At 36.0% G+C, this 18228-nt stretch overlaps 1 protein-coding gene across 22 annotated transcripts in view; it reads left to right on the forward strand.

Annotated features, from left to right (window-relative positions):
• The window catches only part of AFDN (afadin, adherens junction formation factor), a 119156-nt gene that overhangs the window by 56605 nt on the left and 44323 nt on the right, over positions 1–18228 (forward strand). For 14 of the 22 annotated variants that reach the window (XM_031504320.2, XM_077782082.1, XM_021544178.3 and 11 more), the window contains 9 exons: positions 899–1014; positions 5760–5821; positions 6688–6893; positions 10553–10573; positions 11314–11459; positions 13713–13807; positions 15693–15958; positions 16422–16565; positions 17692–17890. In XM_031504320.2, the coding sequence (XP_031360180.1) occupies positions 899–1014; positions 5760–5821; positions 6688–6893; positions 10553–10573; positions 11314–11459; positions 13713–13807; positions 15693–15958; positions 16422–16565; positions 17692–17890 (1255 nt within the window). The remainder of the gene's footprint in view (positions 1–898; positions 1015–5759; positions 5822–6687; positions 6894–10552; positions 10574–11313; positions 11460–13712; positions 13808–15692; positions 15959–16421; positions 16566–17691; positions 17891–18228) is intronic. The other 8 variants (XM_021544189.3, XM_077782087.1, XM_021544188.3 and 5 more) reach the window with 1 other exon arrangement.

Genomic DNA, 18228 nt, shown 5'->3' on the forward strand with positions numbered 1-18228 from the left:
ACATTTGCTTTCTTCTAAGTTTGCTTTTCTGTTTGGAAAAGGGGTAACAGTAAGTTTAATGAAAGTTCTCTGAGATGTGGTGGTGAAAAGTGATTTAGTTCAAACTTGATGCACTTGTTGGAAGGTTTTCCTGTGTTGAAGTAAATTATTTAGTCCTAGAAATCTTATGAAATGTTGAAACACTTTCTATTTTACTGATGTCTTGTTTTCTGCTCTTTATGCTGAAAAAAATTGCTATTTATTTTGCTGCTTAAAGCAGCGTATTTGTCCCATTCTTGATAGGATTTGATTGAATTAGAAATCATAAATTAAAAGCTTCCTTATTAAGGAGCCTAAGACACCAAAAGAAAACAATCAAATGTTACATAAAAAAATAACAGTTTGAATTTCCCCTTTTTGTCTTGGAAATGTTGTATTGCCTGCCAGAACAGATTTTCCTTAAGATCAGGATAAATTATGTGTCATATCACTAATGCAAACGCTTGGAACTATTGCAGAAGCAGAATGGGGGAGTATGACTAGTTCTAAATTTGTTAATGCACTTAACTTTGTCTCTTACCTAAACTTTTGATTCCCAACCCATTCTTGCTTTGTATTGTAGCTATGCAACTTTTGATTAAAGGTGTTTACAAGCTACATTATAAATTCTAGCAGTGCATTAACAAAGAACTGCTCCTAGCTGGCCATTGTTGTCTGTTGAATTGGGAGCAGGCTCTTCAGTGCTTCACTGTGGTGAAAAGACCTGCTGAGCTGTTGTTCTCTGTGCCATACTCCCTTCTTCTGTTTCCCCATCTCTTTTCAAGCCTCAGACCTCAGCTTCATTTTAGTGCTGCTAGGCACAAATAGCAGCTCATGCAGTGCTTGCATGCTAAGCACCTGTCCTGCTGTTTTGAATTAGAGCACCAGCAGGCTGGACGGTGACAGGACATCATCTGCATCCAGCACAGCCGAGCGAGGAATGGTGAAGCCGATGATAAGAATAGACCAGCAGGATTACCGCAGACAGGACAGCAGGTAGGAAATGTGGGATCCATTGCTTCTCAGGATTGAAAAAATGGATTTTTTTTTTTTTCCAGTAGAAGAAGTGCTGCATTAAAGTATTTTAAATGATCTGGTTTTCCATATGAAGAATGAGATTTCCTTTGAGATCTCTCTCCAGATAAGCCCCAGGATTAACAACCAAAGCAAAAGCTTCACAATATTTAAAAAAACCTAAAAAGAACTAGTCCTTGGCTTCAGTATTCTTTGTGGTTTGGTTCTCTTTCTGTAAAGTTAGGCTGATAGTCGTGTCACATCATTGTTATTGATTTGTGGTTAGGCATGTCACATGAAATGAAAAGTACAGTTACATAAAATTTTAATTTGTCAGTGGCAAGATGATGTGATTTACTCTGTAGAGGGAAATAAACCAGGTCATTGCTGTGTCTGCTATGCTGTTGTCAGCCAGTGTGGAGTCTCTGTCCTTGAAGATGCTGGACAGGGTAGTGAGCAACTTGTTCTTGTTGACCCTGTTTTGAGCAGGGACGTTGGATCAGATGATCTCTAGAGTTCCTATCACAACTCAACAAATCGGTGAGAATGTGAATAGAACTTTTTCCAAACTTTTCAAAAAATAGAAGATTGTATTGCTGTCTGCGTAAATCAGCTTTTAAATTTAGATGAACAGCTGTGATAAATGGATGAAAGGTAAGGTAAATATGCTGCAGGGTTAAAACATGAAGTGATCGAAGTTGTAAAGCTTGCAGTATAAAACTCTTTGTATCTTTAAATTGATATATTATTCACTAGACAGGAATGAGAATTCAGAAATGGGACTGGCAGGAAAAGAATACTACCAAAAATGGGCAGAAAACTGTGCTTCCACTTGAACTTGGATGTTCAAATGTTCTATAGCAGGGGCATCTTTTAAATACTTTCAGTGAAGTTAGACTAGAATATAACTCAGTTCTGCTCTACACTCCCTTGTTAGAGTGCCTGACCATCTTCAGATTATTTTTTAGAATTTTATTAAGATTGTGACGATTTAACTCCTTTTGGGTTACTAGTATTTTAATTGTCATTTTCCTCATAAGATGAACAGAACTTCTTTCTGAACCTCTTATAGCCTGTCAGAAGTTCTTGAAGCTTCTGTTGTTAATACTTCTTGATCTATGCTTCTGTATGTGTTTGAAGTTTATTAAATTTCTATGAAGAGAATTATCTTGTGCTATAAATCTGTATTTCAGAAACACAGAGCCATCTGTGAGTTTTATCTTGGCTTCATTTAGTTGGGGGTTTATTAACTTCTTAAATTCCTTCTGAAGAGAGTAGTTATTGCTAGTTTTTACAAAGGTTTTTTCACCATGGTTCCTGTGTGCAGAAAGTATTTTTAGAGGCATCTAGATCACACTTAAATTTGTGATAACTACAACTTCAGAGATCTTCGTCACCAGCCCTGACATTGGTATTTTATTTGTATGTATATACCGTAAATGTGTGTAGAATGTGTTGTGTAATGAGTCTCATTCATCTAAATACAGCACTTCTATCATGTGCTTTTTCTCAGATACATTCACTGTGTTTGTAAGAATAACAAATCTGTGAAGTCAGGATATTAGATTAGGACTTGACAAATTGGACAATGAGTTGACTGAATATGTGGAATTCCCCTTTGTGGATATATTTTGTGGACCTTTAGTTAGGCTTCCTCTGGGATACTCTGATCTCATTTTGTGAACTCTAAGGACAGTAATTGTGAACTGCTTTATTAGTTTAAGAAGCCAAAGATACTTCACTGGCAAGTTTCAGGTTCTTCGTATTGTACAGCTTCCAACCCACACTAAATGTTCTAAATGTTCTTCTGGGTACTCTGTGTATTCATCACTGCTCTATAAAGGTGACTAGTAAGACAAATAAGACTCTCTTCCAGTAACTTATTGGATGGGTTGAAGACCAAAGATTAGAACTTGGCTGCCATGTTGTTTTCATGTCTAGAAAGAAAAAAAATTGACATCTGAGAGTATAACTGCAGTTTGCTTACTGGGTATGATTATACTGATTGTAATGTGATTTTTGTAAATCAAACATAATAACTATTCAGTTAAGGATTGTATTAATATATGCTTATTAGATAACTGACTACAATTAACATGGGCAAACATATAATAAAAAATGAGAAAAAAAATTGTCTTGGATACCTTTCAAGGGTTCTTGAAGATGTGTTTGGTTGGAAAAGATTGTGATGATATCTAAGTGGTGTTAACTGAATGCGGATGCATACCCACTTCCTTGATTTAACATGCCTTAAAATACATAGTTAGTATGCTGACAAAAACAATCACACATTTTATGCAGTTTATCATAGACTCAGGTTATGCCTAAGATAATGCCTAAGAGAATACAGAAATGTCAGGAGAATGCATTATTGCTTTTAATGTGATTTTAAAGTGTAATATTACCTGAGGCTATACTAAGAAAGGAGGCAACACTTAATCAGTATTTATGACCCTTCTAAATCTAACTAGACTGTCAGACTGGTTTACCTCAAAGATTTTCATCACCACAGAGGGGCTTTATCTGCAGGAGCAATAACATAAAGAAGTATACACTTAAAATATATCCATTAAAATGTGTTATCAAAAACACAGAGAATTACTTCAACTTAGATTTCTAATGTGCAAAGCTTAATTAGAGAGTATTTATTTTGTGTGTTTTTAGGGGAAGGAGGAAGTTGATATAGGGTTTGGAAATAGATGATCTTCAAGGGCCATTTCCATCCTATAACCTACCCAGACTATCCTATGGCATCATAATTTGTTGAAGGGAATTCCTATTAGGGTAGTTAAATAATTGATTACTGCATCAGTTCCTAGACAACTATTTTACAGATAGAATTAAATTAAAAATATTTAAAGAATACTTTGTATTAATTTGGCTCATATGGCCAATTTCCAGAAGTCTATGAGCAATCTTGTGTTAATATCAGGTCTTATAATTTATGACACATTTTCTCTCATTGGCTGGGAATCCATTTCCTCTGTTTGTGCTCAAACTGATCAATAGCATTTTGTTCTAAGGAAAATAAAATAAATCATCAGCTGAAATCTGTCACTGTTTTACTAGCCAGTTTGTTAAAATATTTCTATCTCTTACTACCATTCCAATAATGAAAGATGAAAAGATTTTCTGGAGTTGTCACTGTAGTTCCATTTTATAATACTGTATATTAGTAATTTTTCTATGGAGTTAAGTCATTAAGTTCTCATTGAAGAAGCATTTTGACAGTGTTTCAGCAATAGTGAACATTTAGTTAATTTTAAATTTATCAGTAAAAAGATGGAAAATACATAAATTTATACACCAGCTGCGTGCTTTTCATAAAGACAGCATCCTGTCATGTTTGAAATGTGACTGAAATGGCAGAAATTTGTGTACATACTGTGCCTGCTATTCCTTAACTTTCAACTCCCCCAGAAATTTGATTTGGTGAACACTTCTTATAATAAGGCATTATCTAGGTGGCATAACCTGAGTTCTCAGCTGGTTTAAGGTTTTGCAAGTCTGTAAAAAAGCAAGCAACCAAACCAAAACCCAAAGGTACCCTGGATTTTTGGATTCAATATGCTAAAATTTGGTTTAGATCTTTTGACATCAGCCATCAAAATTATATTGTGGATTTTTACTACAGGAGATACATCACTGAAATCCTGTATTCAATTATCTTTCCCTTGTGGCATAACTAATAATCTTCAGGAGAGTGACATTAATATGTTACATTCCTTTCTTTATCAAAGTTGTTGGGGAAAGTAGAAAGCTGCCTGTTGTGTTAATGTATTTAAAATTATTATTGCAGGCAGAAAATGTTAAGCTTTTATTCATTTCCTAAAAATAGGTGTCCAGCTTCTTAGAACAGCTCAGGTAATCTTTGCCTAAGGCAGTAATGATCTATTAAATTAGGAGAAGGTTTTTCACTCAGAGGATGGTTAGGGACTGGAACAGCTCCCCAGGGCAGTGGTCACAGCACCAGCCTGACAGAGTTCAAGAAGCATTTGGACGACGCTCTCATGCACATGTTGTGACTCCTGGGGTGTTGTGTGCAGGGTCAGGAGTTGGACTCAGTTATTCTAATGGGTCCTTTTTTACTCAGGATATTCTGTGAAATACACACTTAATCTTTTGCAGGCACCAGAAAAATCAAATCTCTGTTCAGTTTTCTACTCGGTGATTTCTCTGATGGGTTCTGGTAAGAAATAGCTCTGCAGTTGGTTTCAGTGAGGACAGTTCTGGGGCTGATTGCTGTTTCCTGATGTAATGTAGCAACAGCTAAGTAAGGACTGGATTTGACCTTCTTTTCCTCTTTACCAGAAAAAAAGGTCAAAGAGATTGACTTCATAATTTTGAAGGCATGAAAGGCAGCAGTTGTAACCAAGTTGATGTTTCAGGCAAAGCTTCATTCCATTTCTTTCATGTGTCCATGAATAATTTGTTATTTGAATCCTGTAAATGGCAGATGGCAAACTGATTGTATCAGCCTGCTGTGCAGCACACAAGAGGGTGCTCATTAGTATCACAGACTCCACAGTTCAAGTCTGTATTTTATCTGTTGTGTTGCTGGCAAATACAACTTGAATGATTCTGGAGGAAAGGTAAAAAAAAGTGTCGTTCTGTGTAAGGTTGTTGTGTCAATATTTGGAACCAGTGTATTTGGAGAAATATGTAATTTTACAGTAATTAATATCACCCACGTGGATTATTTGTTTAATTTTTTCATCTTTCTTTAGATCTCAGGATACCCTTGGACCAGAACTGATACTGCCTGCCAGTATAGAATTCAGGGAAAGCTGTGAGTAAATAGTGAAGTTACAATACTAACCTGTTAATGCATTCTTCTATACTGTAATATTTCAGTTAGTTTGAAAACTTAAGGGTGATTTAAGTAAACATTGGAAGAAACTATGACTATACAGATGCTAGACAGTCTAGTAGTATAGTTTTTGTTGGGAGGATGAGCAGATATTTTAGATATTGAGGCATGTTCATGCATATCTTAATTCTGATTACATTTCAACTCCTTCAGATTTTCAGATTAAATGTGAAAAAATTATAATCCCATCTCCTCAATAGTACCTTGGATTCATTGTCTTCTATGTAGTTCTCTGTGCCTTGTGTAGTAGATTGCATCTTGGTCAAAATCCATTTTCTATAAAATCTGATTAGTTTTACATTGTCATTTAGAGTTTAATTTTTTATTATCTTAGTGTGCAGGTTTTTAAGGCTCAGATCTGGTAGCATAATAACATATGAGAGATTGCCCACACTTCAAATATTTGAAACAAAATAGATTTGTGAGCAAGCAAAAACTGATGTTTATTAGTATGGGAACTTCGTTGGAGTAATATGTGCAAGAGGAATTTTCCATTTTTCTGTTCCGTTGAAGATGCAAATTTTCAGTACATAAAAAATAGTACAGAAATGTTTCCCAATGATCAGATTTTCTGGCTTTGTATGGATGTGTTTTGTTAGTGTGTCTAACACTATGTACTGTAGTATGTAGTAGACAAGTTAGAGTTTAAATTCCTGTAAGTTGCTCCCCCTTCCTCTTCTTTCCCCAAAGAAAACCCTTTATGCCTCAAGTTAGGAAATTTTCTTTCATTCTTTTTCTGTCTTTGGGTTTATGACATACTGTTTTTTTTTCCTTTTTGTCTGCAGCTGAAGATGCCTTCTTATCTGCCATTATAAATTACACAAATAGCTCAACAGTTCATTTCAAGCTGTCACCAACATACGTTCTGTATATGACATGTCGGTATGTATTGTCCAGCCAATACAGACCTGACATCACTCCTGCTGAGCGTACTCACAAAGTCATTGCAATAGTCAACAAGATGGTGAACATGATGGAAGGAGTGATACAGGTGAGTTACTCTGCCAAAATAATGTCAAGGGAATTACCTACATTTTGTTGATAATCGAGCAAACTTTTTCGTAGTCTGACCCTTAACAGTAGTTGATTAAACAGTTATACCTGCATTGACTGCCCTTTTGAGGGGCAGTCATTGCTTTTATGTCAGTGAATAATGTCAGTGGTAAAGAAACTTTGCCTGAGCAAAGTGGGAAGTTAGTTAGTGGCTGTTGCTCTGAAGATTATGTTCCCTGACAAGAAATGACTCTTTTCTAGAAGGTAAGATCTTTGCAAACGTTTCTGGCCATGAACCCTTGTAAAACAAGTTGGATCAGCTTATTAAAGCATACTGTATAGGTAGCATTTGTTTGCACTGATTGATGCTTGAAATGAACATATTAAAAGAATTATGACTTTTAAATTCTGACCCTATCACTTTTACAACTTTGGTAACCACGAAAATGGTTGGATGTCTTGAACATAAAACTGGACATAAAACTTGGACATCTTGGACCAACCTGACACAACTGCTTTGTAAAGAGAAATACAAGTTCTCAAATGTTCCAATGTTTTATATGTAGTCTAACACTTGCTACTATACGTGCAAGACTTCTACAGAATCACAGGGGGAATTCCGTTTTGTGTGAAAATACAGGATAAGATCCACTGGGCTGTCTGTGATATTAGTCAATACCTTGCATTGTGTACCTTGCATTGATAAAACAGATTGGTCATTTTCTCAGACAGGAGTGCTAGTTCATGTATCCTCAGTCATTAATTAAACTTCTTTGTCTGCAGGTTTTTCTCAGAAGAAAAATTGAAATCTATTTCTATATTTATTAAAACAGGTGTATTCGTTGCAAATTGTGCTGCCAGAGTAGCAGCAAGGACCGTGCTGCACTAAGTGCTGTACAGGCATAACAAATGTGTCTGTCCTGCCTTAGAGAATTTACAATGCAAGTGTTACACAGCAGCTTGATTAAGGGAGAGTAGGAAAGTAAACAAAAGGTGTGGCGTGAAACTCACAAGCAAACTGAAATTGGTTGGGTTTTGGTAAGATTTAGTGAAGTTTTCTGCAGGGGAATATTGCCTCTAGACACCTGTGTAATCTTAAAAAACAAGCTCCTACCTTTCACAAGAAAGACTGAGAGGAAGTGGTGTTGTTGAGGTCACTTTACAATAAGAAAGATTTGCAGTCTGTGTACATTTGAAAGTTGATCAGAGACTGAACAGCAGTTTGCTTCTGAAGTGAAGAACTGGTATGTTGTTTTGAATCTTGATGTCACAGTCAATAAATATTTGATAAATTGAAATGGTATCAAAAATTAATATCAGGCTCTTCTATTAAAAAAAAGAAATTAAATCTGTTTATGGAAGAGAGGAGACTGGGGCTAAAGGGAGAACATGAAATGGCAAGAGCCTGCACATAAGCAATTCAGCGGCTAGAATGGAAAGTAAATAGAGAGAAGTAGTCTTCAAATATAAACTGGAAGTTACAGGTCTGAATCAAAGAAAGTCAGTTTATAGAGTTAATGTATACTGGTTATATTGAACCTAAAAAGACATGTAGAGACAGAGGCGGATATAGTGGGAAAGCAGAGATAAAATTTTCTATTCTTAGTATTGAATGGCTAATGAGGTGGCTGCTAGAAAATATTAGAGGGGTGGACTCAGACATCAGTTTGATTTGAAAGAAATCAAAGCTAGAAAGGAGATTATCCTGTGAAAAATATTCATTTACTGCACTGATAAGGGCTTCCCAAGTTACATGCAACCTTGTGGTTCTAAGTCAATGTATTTTCTATAATCCTGCTAATACTACTACAAAACTGTTAAACCCAGCTGTTTGTCTGGACTGTCCTTTGTGAAAGGCCATTTCTACAGTCATGTAATTCAGCTGCATTCTAATCTCCAGCCCAAATATTATGGAACACATCAGCAGGGAAGCAGTATTTGTGGTTTGCAAAAGATGTTGCCTAATTGGAAGAAATTAACTGAAAGGAGTCAGAGGTTGCAGAAAAGTTGGGAGGAGGTTCATTCAAATGTCATGGTGAAAGGAGCCAGAGGAAAGGGAGGAAAATACACCTGGGACAAAAGAGAAAAACTTCAGTGAATTTCAAGGTTAATAGGCTGAAGGCAAAGAAATACATTGATTCTAGGAACCAGTAAAATGCCTTTAGTTTGGACCTGTCTTAGTGGAGTAGAAACAGAACAAGCTTAGTTAAGTCAGATTACTTCTTCTAAGGTGCAACGTAAGTGGTTATATTTATGGCTGTCACAGTCAAATTACCATGTAAGAGGTTGTATCACAATAACTTTTTTGTGTGTCAAGTGTAAAGCATTCGTGCGCTGGAGGGGATCTGATGGTGTGAGAGACAGAGAAAACAAGTGAGTGGCAAGTGGAGAGAGAGGCACCCAAAACAGGAGTGAGAAGGTGCACAAACTCATGTGCTGTATTGTGGGAGTAAATAAATGGCTGAGATCTTAAATTTCCCTGCCTGGATCAGAAAGCTATGAAGTCTCATTGTGAAGTTACTCAAGAAGTATTTGCTAACAAATTAAGTTTGTAACTTCATATATAGTATTTGTATCCAAATATTATATATAACTTTGAGGTAAATATAAAATAGGAGAGATCTATTAGAAGGCTCAGTGCTTTCAATAAAAAAAGCAGAATTAGAAATTTAGTTCATATGAAAAAGCCTTTTTTTTTGTATCCTTTTTTTTCCCCCCAAATCATTCTGTGGCATTTTTCACACTGTTTAAATTTTAACATTTGTTTGAAGGAGCATTTTCTTTTGTTCTGTGCAAACACATCTTTAGTCAGTTAAGAGTGCTTTGGTTGCAAAGGGAGAGAAAACAAAAAAGCAGCAGCAATTTGGTGTTTTGAGCTCTAACTAAAATTAAAATAGTAGCACCTCAAATATTTGCATCTAAGCTCACTGTATTGCAGGTAGGGGAGAGTGATCTGAACAGAAAGAAAAAAATAATTAAGAGCTCAGTTCTAAATAATCGAACATCTGGTGTGTTCTTTTTTTTTCTTTTAACTCAGTGTAGCTTTATATTTACCAACATTTAAGAAACTTAGCGTGGTATTTCATTTGACTTTTCTGTTGTTTCAGACAATCTTTTTGTTCTTCAGTTGAAAAGTCATGTATTAAATCTGTCCTAGGCGTTCTGTGTATTTTGTTTGCTTTTGAATGTTGTTGTTTGGTTGGTTTTTTTTGATTTTGTATGGAGGGTTTCTGTTCCCTGTTTGTGTGTGTTTGTATATTGTCCCTATTGCAGCTGTGTGGGCAAATGGCTCCCAGGATCTGTTGTTTGGATGGCTAGTTGCCCCATTGCCTGCAAAAATTTCTGCACAGTTTCTCTGGCACACTGAGCATGGAATTACCAGTCTGGGATGGCAACTAGTTTAAGGCATTAATTCCTTGAATTAATTGTGACATATAGGCACTTCAGTTCATAGCTGTTGTGCTACTGGTCCTATTAAAAGAATTAATTTTTTAGAAAGAGCTCAGTTGCATTGTAGCTGCTGATTAATGCATCTGTGTATAACTGTGAACATGTGTTTTACTTTCATATTTAGTGTTTGATTTCTAAAGATTTCATGATTGTTCACAAGTTTCTTTCTTCTATTCTGTTTGATTTCCTTCGTCCGTTTTTCTCCAGGAGGTAGACCAGGTTGATCAGGTAGGATATATTTGCTGGGAACTGATCCTAGCTATGTTGGCTTAGCTCAGTTTCTCATACTGCTTCCATATCAAAATACAATACTCAAACAGCTGGACTTGAACAGTTCATAACACTCATTCAGCAACTGAAACATGCAGTACTAAAATCCTTTTTTGACTTTGCAACTTTTACGGCATTCCATAATTTCTGCTTAATGCACTTCAATGTGGATATGAAATGACCAAAGTTCTTTTTCTTCCCTTTATTTTCTTTTTTCGTTGTTTGTGGTTCCTATTCTTTGGATTTCATCTGAGGTTGCCTGGCCTGGCATTTGTGGTCGGGAGATGGTGAGATAGATCAGTACTTGATACTGAATCACGTGGTATCAAAGCCAGTGAGCGCAGTATCAGCGTGGCAGTGGGCAGTAGTGAATATGCGCTTAAAAGTGCACAGATTACCAGATACTGCATCTGCTAAGCTCTTTGCACTGTGTAATTAGATGCTTACACTGTGGCTGTCATTGATATGGCTATTGGCAATTTATTAGTATTTCATGTGTTCGGTGAAAATGTTCAAATTGAATGTAGTAGTTACAGCAATTGCGGTATTATGTACAAACATTTTGCAAATATCTGGTATCTGAGATGTTTGGTGAAATGGGAAGAGGTACTGGTCTATCTTTTGGAGCCTTTTTAAGCTGCCATGCTTTATCAGAAAATTATTTCCCTGTATTATTTCTTGCTTCTTTCCACTTACAGAAACAGAAGAATATTGCTGGGGCTCTTGCCTTTTGGATGGCAAATGCATCTGAACTACTCAATTTCATAAAGCAAGACAGAGATCTTAGCCGAATTACTGTGGATGCACAAGATGTTTTGGCACACTTGGTTCAAATGGCATTCAAGTAAGGCTATAAAACTTCTATTTCAATTACCATTTTCTTTATTTCTGTGATTTACAGAACAACTTTACATTTCAAATTTTAGATGTTGCATTAATATCCTTCGAGTATTGTTAAATACCTGAGAGGAAAACTTAAAAGAACAGCCTAGACTTACTACTTTAGACAGATGCTCTGTTTTGTGAATGTGGATCACTGAGTTGTGCATGAGTTTCCCCTGTTAGATGGTCTTGTGATAGTTGAGGCTGCCAATTATAATTTTAGGGAAATTCAGTTTTTCTTGATTGCTTTCTTTTAATTTAATGTGAAATTGTGAAGAAGGGTTAGTTTTGCTGTTAGTATGTAAATATATAGGCTTAAATATTCCTGGGTCTTTAAAGCAATGAATCTTGTGCGCTTAAAGGGCTTCTAAATATAATCTACTTTCATAATTCTCATAAATAGCAATTTTCAAAGTGTTTTTTTGCACAGATTTTTCTCAAAAAAAGAAGGACAGGTTTTGGTTTGGAGTAAAAATCAAGTTATACTTGTCAGCTTAGGCAATTACAATACTGATTAAAGGAAAAATTGAATTAAATAACCAAATGGGAAGGGAAAACCTCAGAGGAGAGTGCCCTTAAATAAAGATCACAGTATTGGCTGAGCACAGTGTTAATCAAAAAGAAAGGCTTAATTTTTGTTCCTATGCAGATTTTTTCGTTCTACTCAAGCCACTGCTGAAAAAGTATTTCACAGCAAATTTTCCAATCAGAAACTAATGTTTAGAGGTGTCCCAGTGTACCTTGGGTGACTTAGACCCAGCCTACTCCCACTAGTAGGATGACTGTTTTAAGTAAAAGCACATGTAATATGAAATACAGTATTGTGTGCTCTTTTTTACTGTGATGAGAATGGGAGACCTAGCCATGGTTGAACAGTTTAGCTTTGAGGGGCTGTGTTTCTCAGAAGAGCAATATGTGTAATTTGTGAAACCTTGTCATTGCTTACAGAACTTCAGAAAGGTTTCAGGGGAGCACCAGACCCCTTTATACGGATTCCCACAGATTCCTTTTTTTTTTTTTTTTTCCTGTTGGTAAATTTTGGGCAAGTAGGGCATAGCAAGTAGCTGTTTTGACAAAGTCTTTCAATTTTTTGTAGTATCTCTAAATCACCAGTTGTTAATGAAGCTGTGCTTTTTGCCGCAGCTCAGTGTCTTGAACTGGTATCTTAAAATAATTTCCTGCTATTTTAATTGGCCAGGTAGTCATCAAAGACAGAATATTGCTGCAGCTAGGAAGGAATGGTGCTGTATTTCTCTCTACATTATCAGCAATCTAGATGCAAATTTAGTCTTGAATTTTCGCTGTGTGGATTTTCCCTAAGTATAGTATAACATGGCAGATTCCAAATGCATGTATTAAACTTCTGGAGACTCCTGGAAGATAGACTTAGAAGGCAAATAAAAAAGCACAACTGAAGCATGAACAGAAAGAAGTGCTGTGGAAATGTCACTTGATCATAACTGGTATATTCCAGGACTGGTTGAAATTGCCATGGATTTAATTTCTAGCAATTGTATTTTGTTAAAAATGTTTCCAGTGAAACGAAGGGGGAGTTTTAGAAAGACATGAAATGTTTTCTTGCATACATACCTTTACAATCTGATTACTTTTTAGTTTCAGTTTTAACAGAAAATAGGAATTAGCAAAAACAGAGTAAAAGAGAATGTTTAATTATTTGAAGATAAGGGATATTAAAACAGATTTTCATTTTGAGGTAGTTAAAGGGGAGAAATAAAAGAATCAAAACTTTCTCACACAAAACCCTAGGGTAATTTCAGGATTTTGTGTGTTGAGTCACAACATGAAGTTTATTTTTTCTTATGTACTACTCTTGCTAGATTTTAAAACAAATAAAAATTATTTCTATTTGGAAGAAATTATTTTTTCAAACTTATGGAACTGAAAATTGGCCTGACAGCATCTCTTCGTGTATCATATGACTTTCTCTTACCAGTGTGGTAGCAATATTGCATGTAAATGATGTAAATGTCTGTGCTTGTTCCCAGTAACCTAATTGTTTGTCCAATGTTTCTAGGAAATAAATGGGAAAATTGGTCTCTCAGGCATTTTAAAAGTATTATTTAATTTCCTATAATCACATTCATAACACAGAAATTTCAGGAATCTTGTAATTTGATAGAACTCTTTTCTTTAGAAACTTTGTAATGAACTCATAGAGGATTTAAAATTCACTTTTTCCCCCATTCCTTTCCAGGTACCTGGTTCATTGTCTGCAATCAGAGCTTAATAACTACATGCCAGCATTCCTTGATGATCCAGAGGAAAATAATCCTCAGAGGCCTAAAATAGGTTAGACTACTTGATCTCTGCTGAATATGATCTCTTAAATCTGTATCCTCCTTGTGCCAGGGATTCTGAAACTGGATGTTGTGCTGCAGATGCAGTCTTGCAATGCTGAGTGCATAGGAAGGATTGCTTCCCTCTCTCCCTCCTGCTAGCTGCACTGCTGCTGATTCAACAGCTAAGTGTGCAGTTGGATACCTTTCAAGCAACAACACACTGTTCAATCACATTCAACTTGTTGTTTACTAGGATCTCTCCATGATTTTCATCAGGGTTGTCTTCTGTTCAGGTGGCACCTGTCTTGTGCTGTTGCACAGACTTACTCTGTCTCACATGCAGGACTTGACAGTTGCCTTTGCCTTCAAGAAGTCCCTGTCAGCCTATTTCTCCAGCCTACTGAGGCCCTTCTAAAAATACTGCTGCTCTTTAGCATATCAGTATTTTGCCCCCTCTTGATATCATCTGTGAACTTGCTGAGAATGTGCTCCATCACATTGCTCAGATCATTAATTAAAGGAATTCATTAAACAGTATTGGTCTCCCTTCAAAACATGAGGGAAGCCACTAATCTGTAATTGCAAACTGGACATTGTATCTGCAAATCTACCAAGTCCTGTTGTCCAAGTGTGGTTGCTATCCGTTTATCCAGTCCTCACCTTGACAGTTTCATTGTAGAGATGTTATGGGAGAGCCTGATCAAGAACCTCCCAGCTACTAAGATCAGGCTGACTGGATGTGTAGATTCCTGCCAGAGTTCCCTACTGGGATACTTGAAACACGATACTTGCCATCAGAGCACTCTGCTCAATGTGTGCTATCACATTCTGCCTGTAATCCTGGCTCAGTGACTGTGCTCAGACTTCTTAATGCCTCAGTAATTGAAGGAAAAGTGATCTGCAGACAATTAAACAGAGCATTTTGTTGAACTATGAAAATTTCATAGATATTTTCTGGTAGTTTAGGTTTAAGCTTTCTGTTCTTGCTTTTTCTCCTGCATTGAGCCTTTAAGGAAGACTGAAGATGCACTGCTATGTTTGTAGTGCCTGGTACTGTGACAGTACTTCTGGGGATGCAAACCCAGAAGATGTAGCAAAATGATACTGGAATAAAAGCAGATGCTGTTCTTATTTCAGTTATTTTTGAGCTGCATTATAGATTTCTTAAAACCTACAGATATTTTTTTTCAGACACAATGATGAGTTTCAATTCTAAAAAACTAATGGTGTTTTCAAAAGAGATCTCCAATGAAAAGTATTCCTTTAAAGAAGACCTGGAGATAAATGTGTTGCTTCCAGTGGGAAGCATATGAGGGTGTTTGTTTTTGGTGATGCTAATAGAAGTCTTGTTCCTTGTTAGATAATGTTGCAATAGAGTAATTGGAAGATGGGATTTTGAAGTGTTTTAAAAATCTGATGTGGAAACAGAAGGTGCATTCTATAGTTTTAAGTGCATCATACAATGCAAATAACTTCAGCTGAAATTTCTGAGTACAATTCGATAATTAGAAGAGGCTATGGAATAATTGGAATATGCATTTGAAACAGTAGAATATAAAGGTTGCATAGAAGAATATAATATGAGCTTGTTATAAAAACGAATAGAAAAATCAGTTTACTGAAATGAGAATGTGATTTAAACAATGGGTATAGACAGTATGATAAATATTTTTCCCAAGAATTTATTTTCATTTCAGGGGTTGCATTCCACATAGCATTTTAATGTTGTTTTATGTTTAAAATCATGGACCAGTAAATGTATTTCTGAAAGACTATGTAATTAAATAGACATAGGTTCCACCTAGCATTCACCAGCCTGAGTGTCATTGTGTTACTGCCTAAACCAGGTGTACTCTGCAGTTTGTGCACGAGTGACATTTTGTTTATCTCTGTAGATGATGTGCTGCATACCTTGACTGGAGCCATGTCCCTGTTGCGAAGATGTAGAGTAAATGCTGCTCTGACCATACAGCTCTTCTCCCAGCTGTTTCATTTTATCAACATGTGGCTTTTTAACAGATTAGTTACAGCCCCAGATTCAGGGTTATGTTCACATTACTGGGGAGCTATCATGCGCCAACAGCTTGGCCACATTGAAGCCTGGGCAGAAAAACAAGGTTTAGAATTGGCTGCTGATTGTCACCTGAGCAGAATAGTACAGGTGAGTGTATTTGTGATTGACACTTCTCACATATTCGTATATTCAAAGATAATATTTGCGTACGCTGTGTTCATAGAAAATAGCCATGTGGACAAGTATAGCTTGTGTGAGTCAGTCCTGGAATGCTGAGGTAGCATTGAGGCAAAGACACAAAACGTATTTTCAGTATTGTTGATGTTTAAGTTACAAGTGAAATTTCCATTTATAAGACTGAGCTGTAACTATACTGAACAGAGACGGGAAGAGTAGCTGAAAAATTTATATGCTTCATTTATGACAGATTTAGTATTAATCCATCTTTATTTAGTGTTTTTTTTTGGGGGGGGGCTATTGATGTTGTTTCTGTTACAAATCTGTCTTTTTGCTTTCTCTTTTCCCATCTTATCTAAAGAACATGTAGACACAAGGCTTAAAGTTTTATTCTGTTTGAATTTGTCATCTGGGATTTTTTTCTCCCCTCTAGGCAACCACATTGCTTACCATGGACAAATACTCACGTGCAGATGTTCCAAATATTAACAGTACTTGCTTTAAGCTGAATTCTCTGCAGCTACAAGCCTTGTTGCAGAATTATCACTGTGCTCCAGATGAACCACTCATCCCAACAGTAAGACTCTTCTGTCACTCATTGTCCAGTTTTAACATACCTGAGATAAAAAGCACCAGCTGTATTGAATAGCTATCTTACCTTTGATGGATGTACTTCACTGACTCCAGCAGGGTGTTAACAAGAATCTCTTACACTGAGTTGGAAAGTACCATTCCATGTTGCACATATTCAGAAAGGTGTCATGCATTACACCATTTGTAATGAAATACAGGAAGGTTCTAGATGAGAGAACAGAAGCACCCCTAATATCTGGTTCTGGGTAACCAGAAGGAGCAAAGTTTGATAATTTGTAGAAATCAAAGGAAAGCATCAGAAACACTACACTTTTTGACATGTGGGATATAAATATTGAGGGATACTGAATCCCTTCATAGAGACAGCAGACAAGTTGTCCTTTGATTAACATATTGATACCTGGAACTTGTATATATATGTATAATGATGGTTTTGGGACTGTGGTTTTTTTCTTGATATTTAAGATGACTGACTATTAGAATTTTTATCCATGGTAAAATTCAGAAGCTGCGTTATTGCAGAATTGTAAAAAACACTCTTCAGGTAAACTCTGATAGTTCACTGATCTCAAAAAAACCCAAAAAAACAAGGCAGAGGCGGTCTAATATTTATATAGCTGCATGCATTGTGTACAAAGTCCATCTTTTTTTAACTTTGGATACATCTGTTTATTAAGTCAAAAGCACTAATACCACAGCCCGAAAGATGTTGGGGGAATGGGAGGAGGGACTTGTAATTTGGAGATGATTTTATGTATTGGCTACCAAACTAAAAAGTTTTCCTGAAGAACATAACCTATATTACCTGTTTACACATAGGTAGAATTCCATAGTTGCTTGTTTTTTTATTGTTATTAATAATAATATATTAAAAACATGCACCACAGATTTGGAAAATACTGAAGTAAAAATAAGAGCTTCTGTCTCATTTGATAATACAATTATCTATTGGATTTCATAAACTAAAGCAGTGTAGTGTACTGACTGTACATAGCAGACTCAAATAAGTTGATTTTTCTTGCAATCTTAGCATCTTTTTAATGTAACATTTTTTTATCTTAATAAAATGATCCCTTTGTAGTAATGATGTTTTTCTGCCTTCTGTCCAGGAATTGATTGAGAACGTAGTAACTGTTGCAGAAAATACGGCTGATGAACTTGCTCGCAGCGATGGCCGAGAAGTTCAGCTGGAAGAGGATCCTGACTTACAGCTGCCTTTTCTCTTACCAGAAGATGGCTATTCCTGTGATGTTGTCAGAAATGTTCCAAGTGGTTTACAAGAATTTTTAGATCCACTCTGTCAAAGAGGTTAGTTCATTTGTTGTTTTGCAATGATCTGTGTAGCAAACACAGAATGCAGAATATATTTTAGGTAAGTGTATGATTCAGTCTTTTTATACTGTGTTATTCAAGTGTTTGCTTTTGCAAGCCATTAAAATTATTAAGGCTTTTTTAATCTTTACCCTTTCTCGCTGTCCCTTTCTTTCAGTTTCAAGGTCTAGAATTACTAGAGCCTGCTGAAATACTGTTTTGCCTTTGCTCCAAAATTTTTTTGATTTTTAAAATTAATGTGACTTGAATAGTTAAAATCAAACTTATTTTTACTCATCAGGTGCTTCCATGTAACATTAAAAAACCTCATGAGG

Source organism: Lonchura striata, chromosome 3 (genome assembly GCF_046129695.1).
Source record: "Lonchura striata isolate bLonStr1 chromosome 3, bLonStr1.mat, whole genome shotgun sequence".
Classification (NCBI taxonomy): domain Eukaryota; kingdom Metazoa; phylum Chordata; class Aves; order Passeriformes; family Estrildidae; genus Lonchura; species Lonchura striata.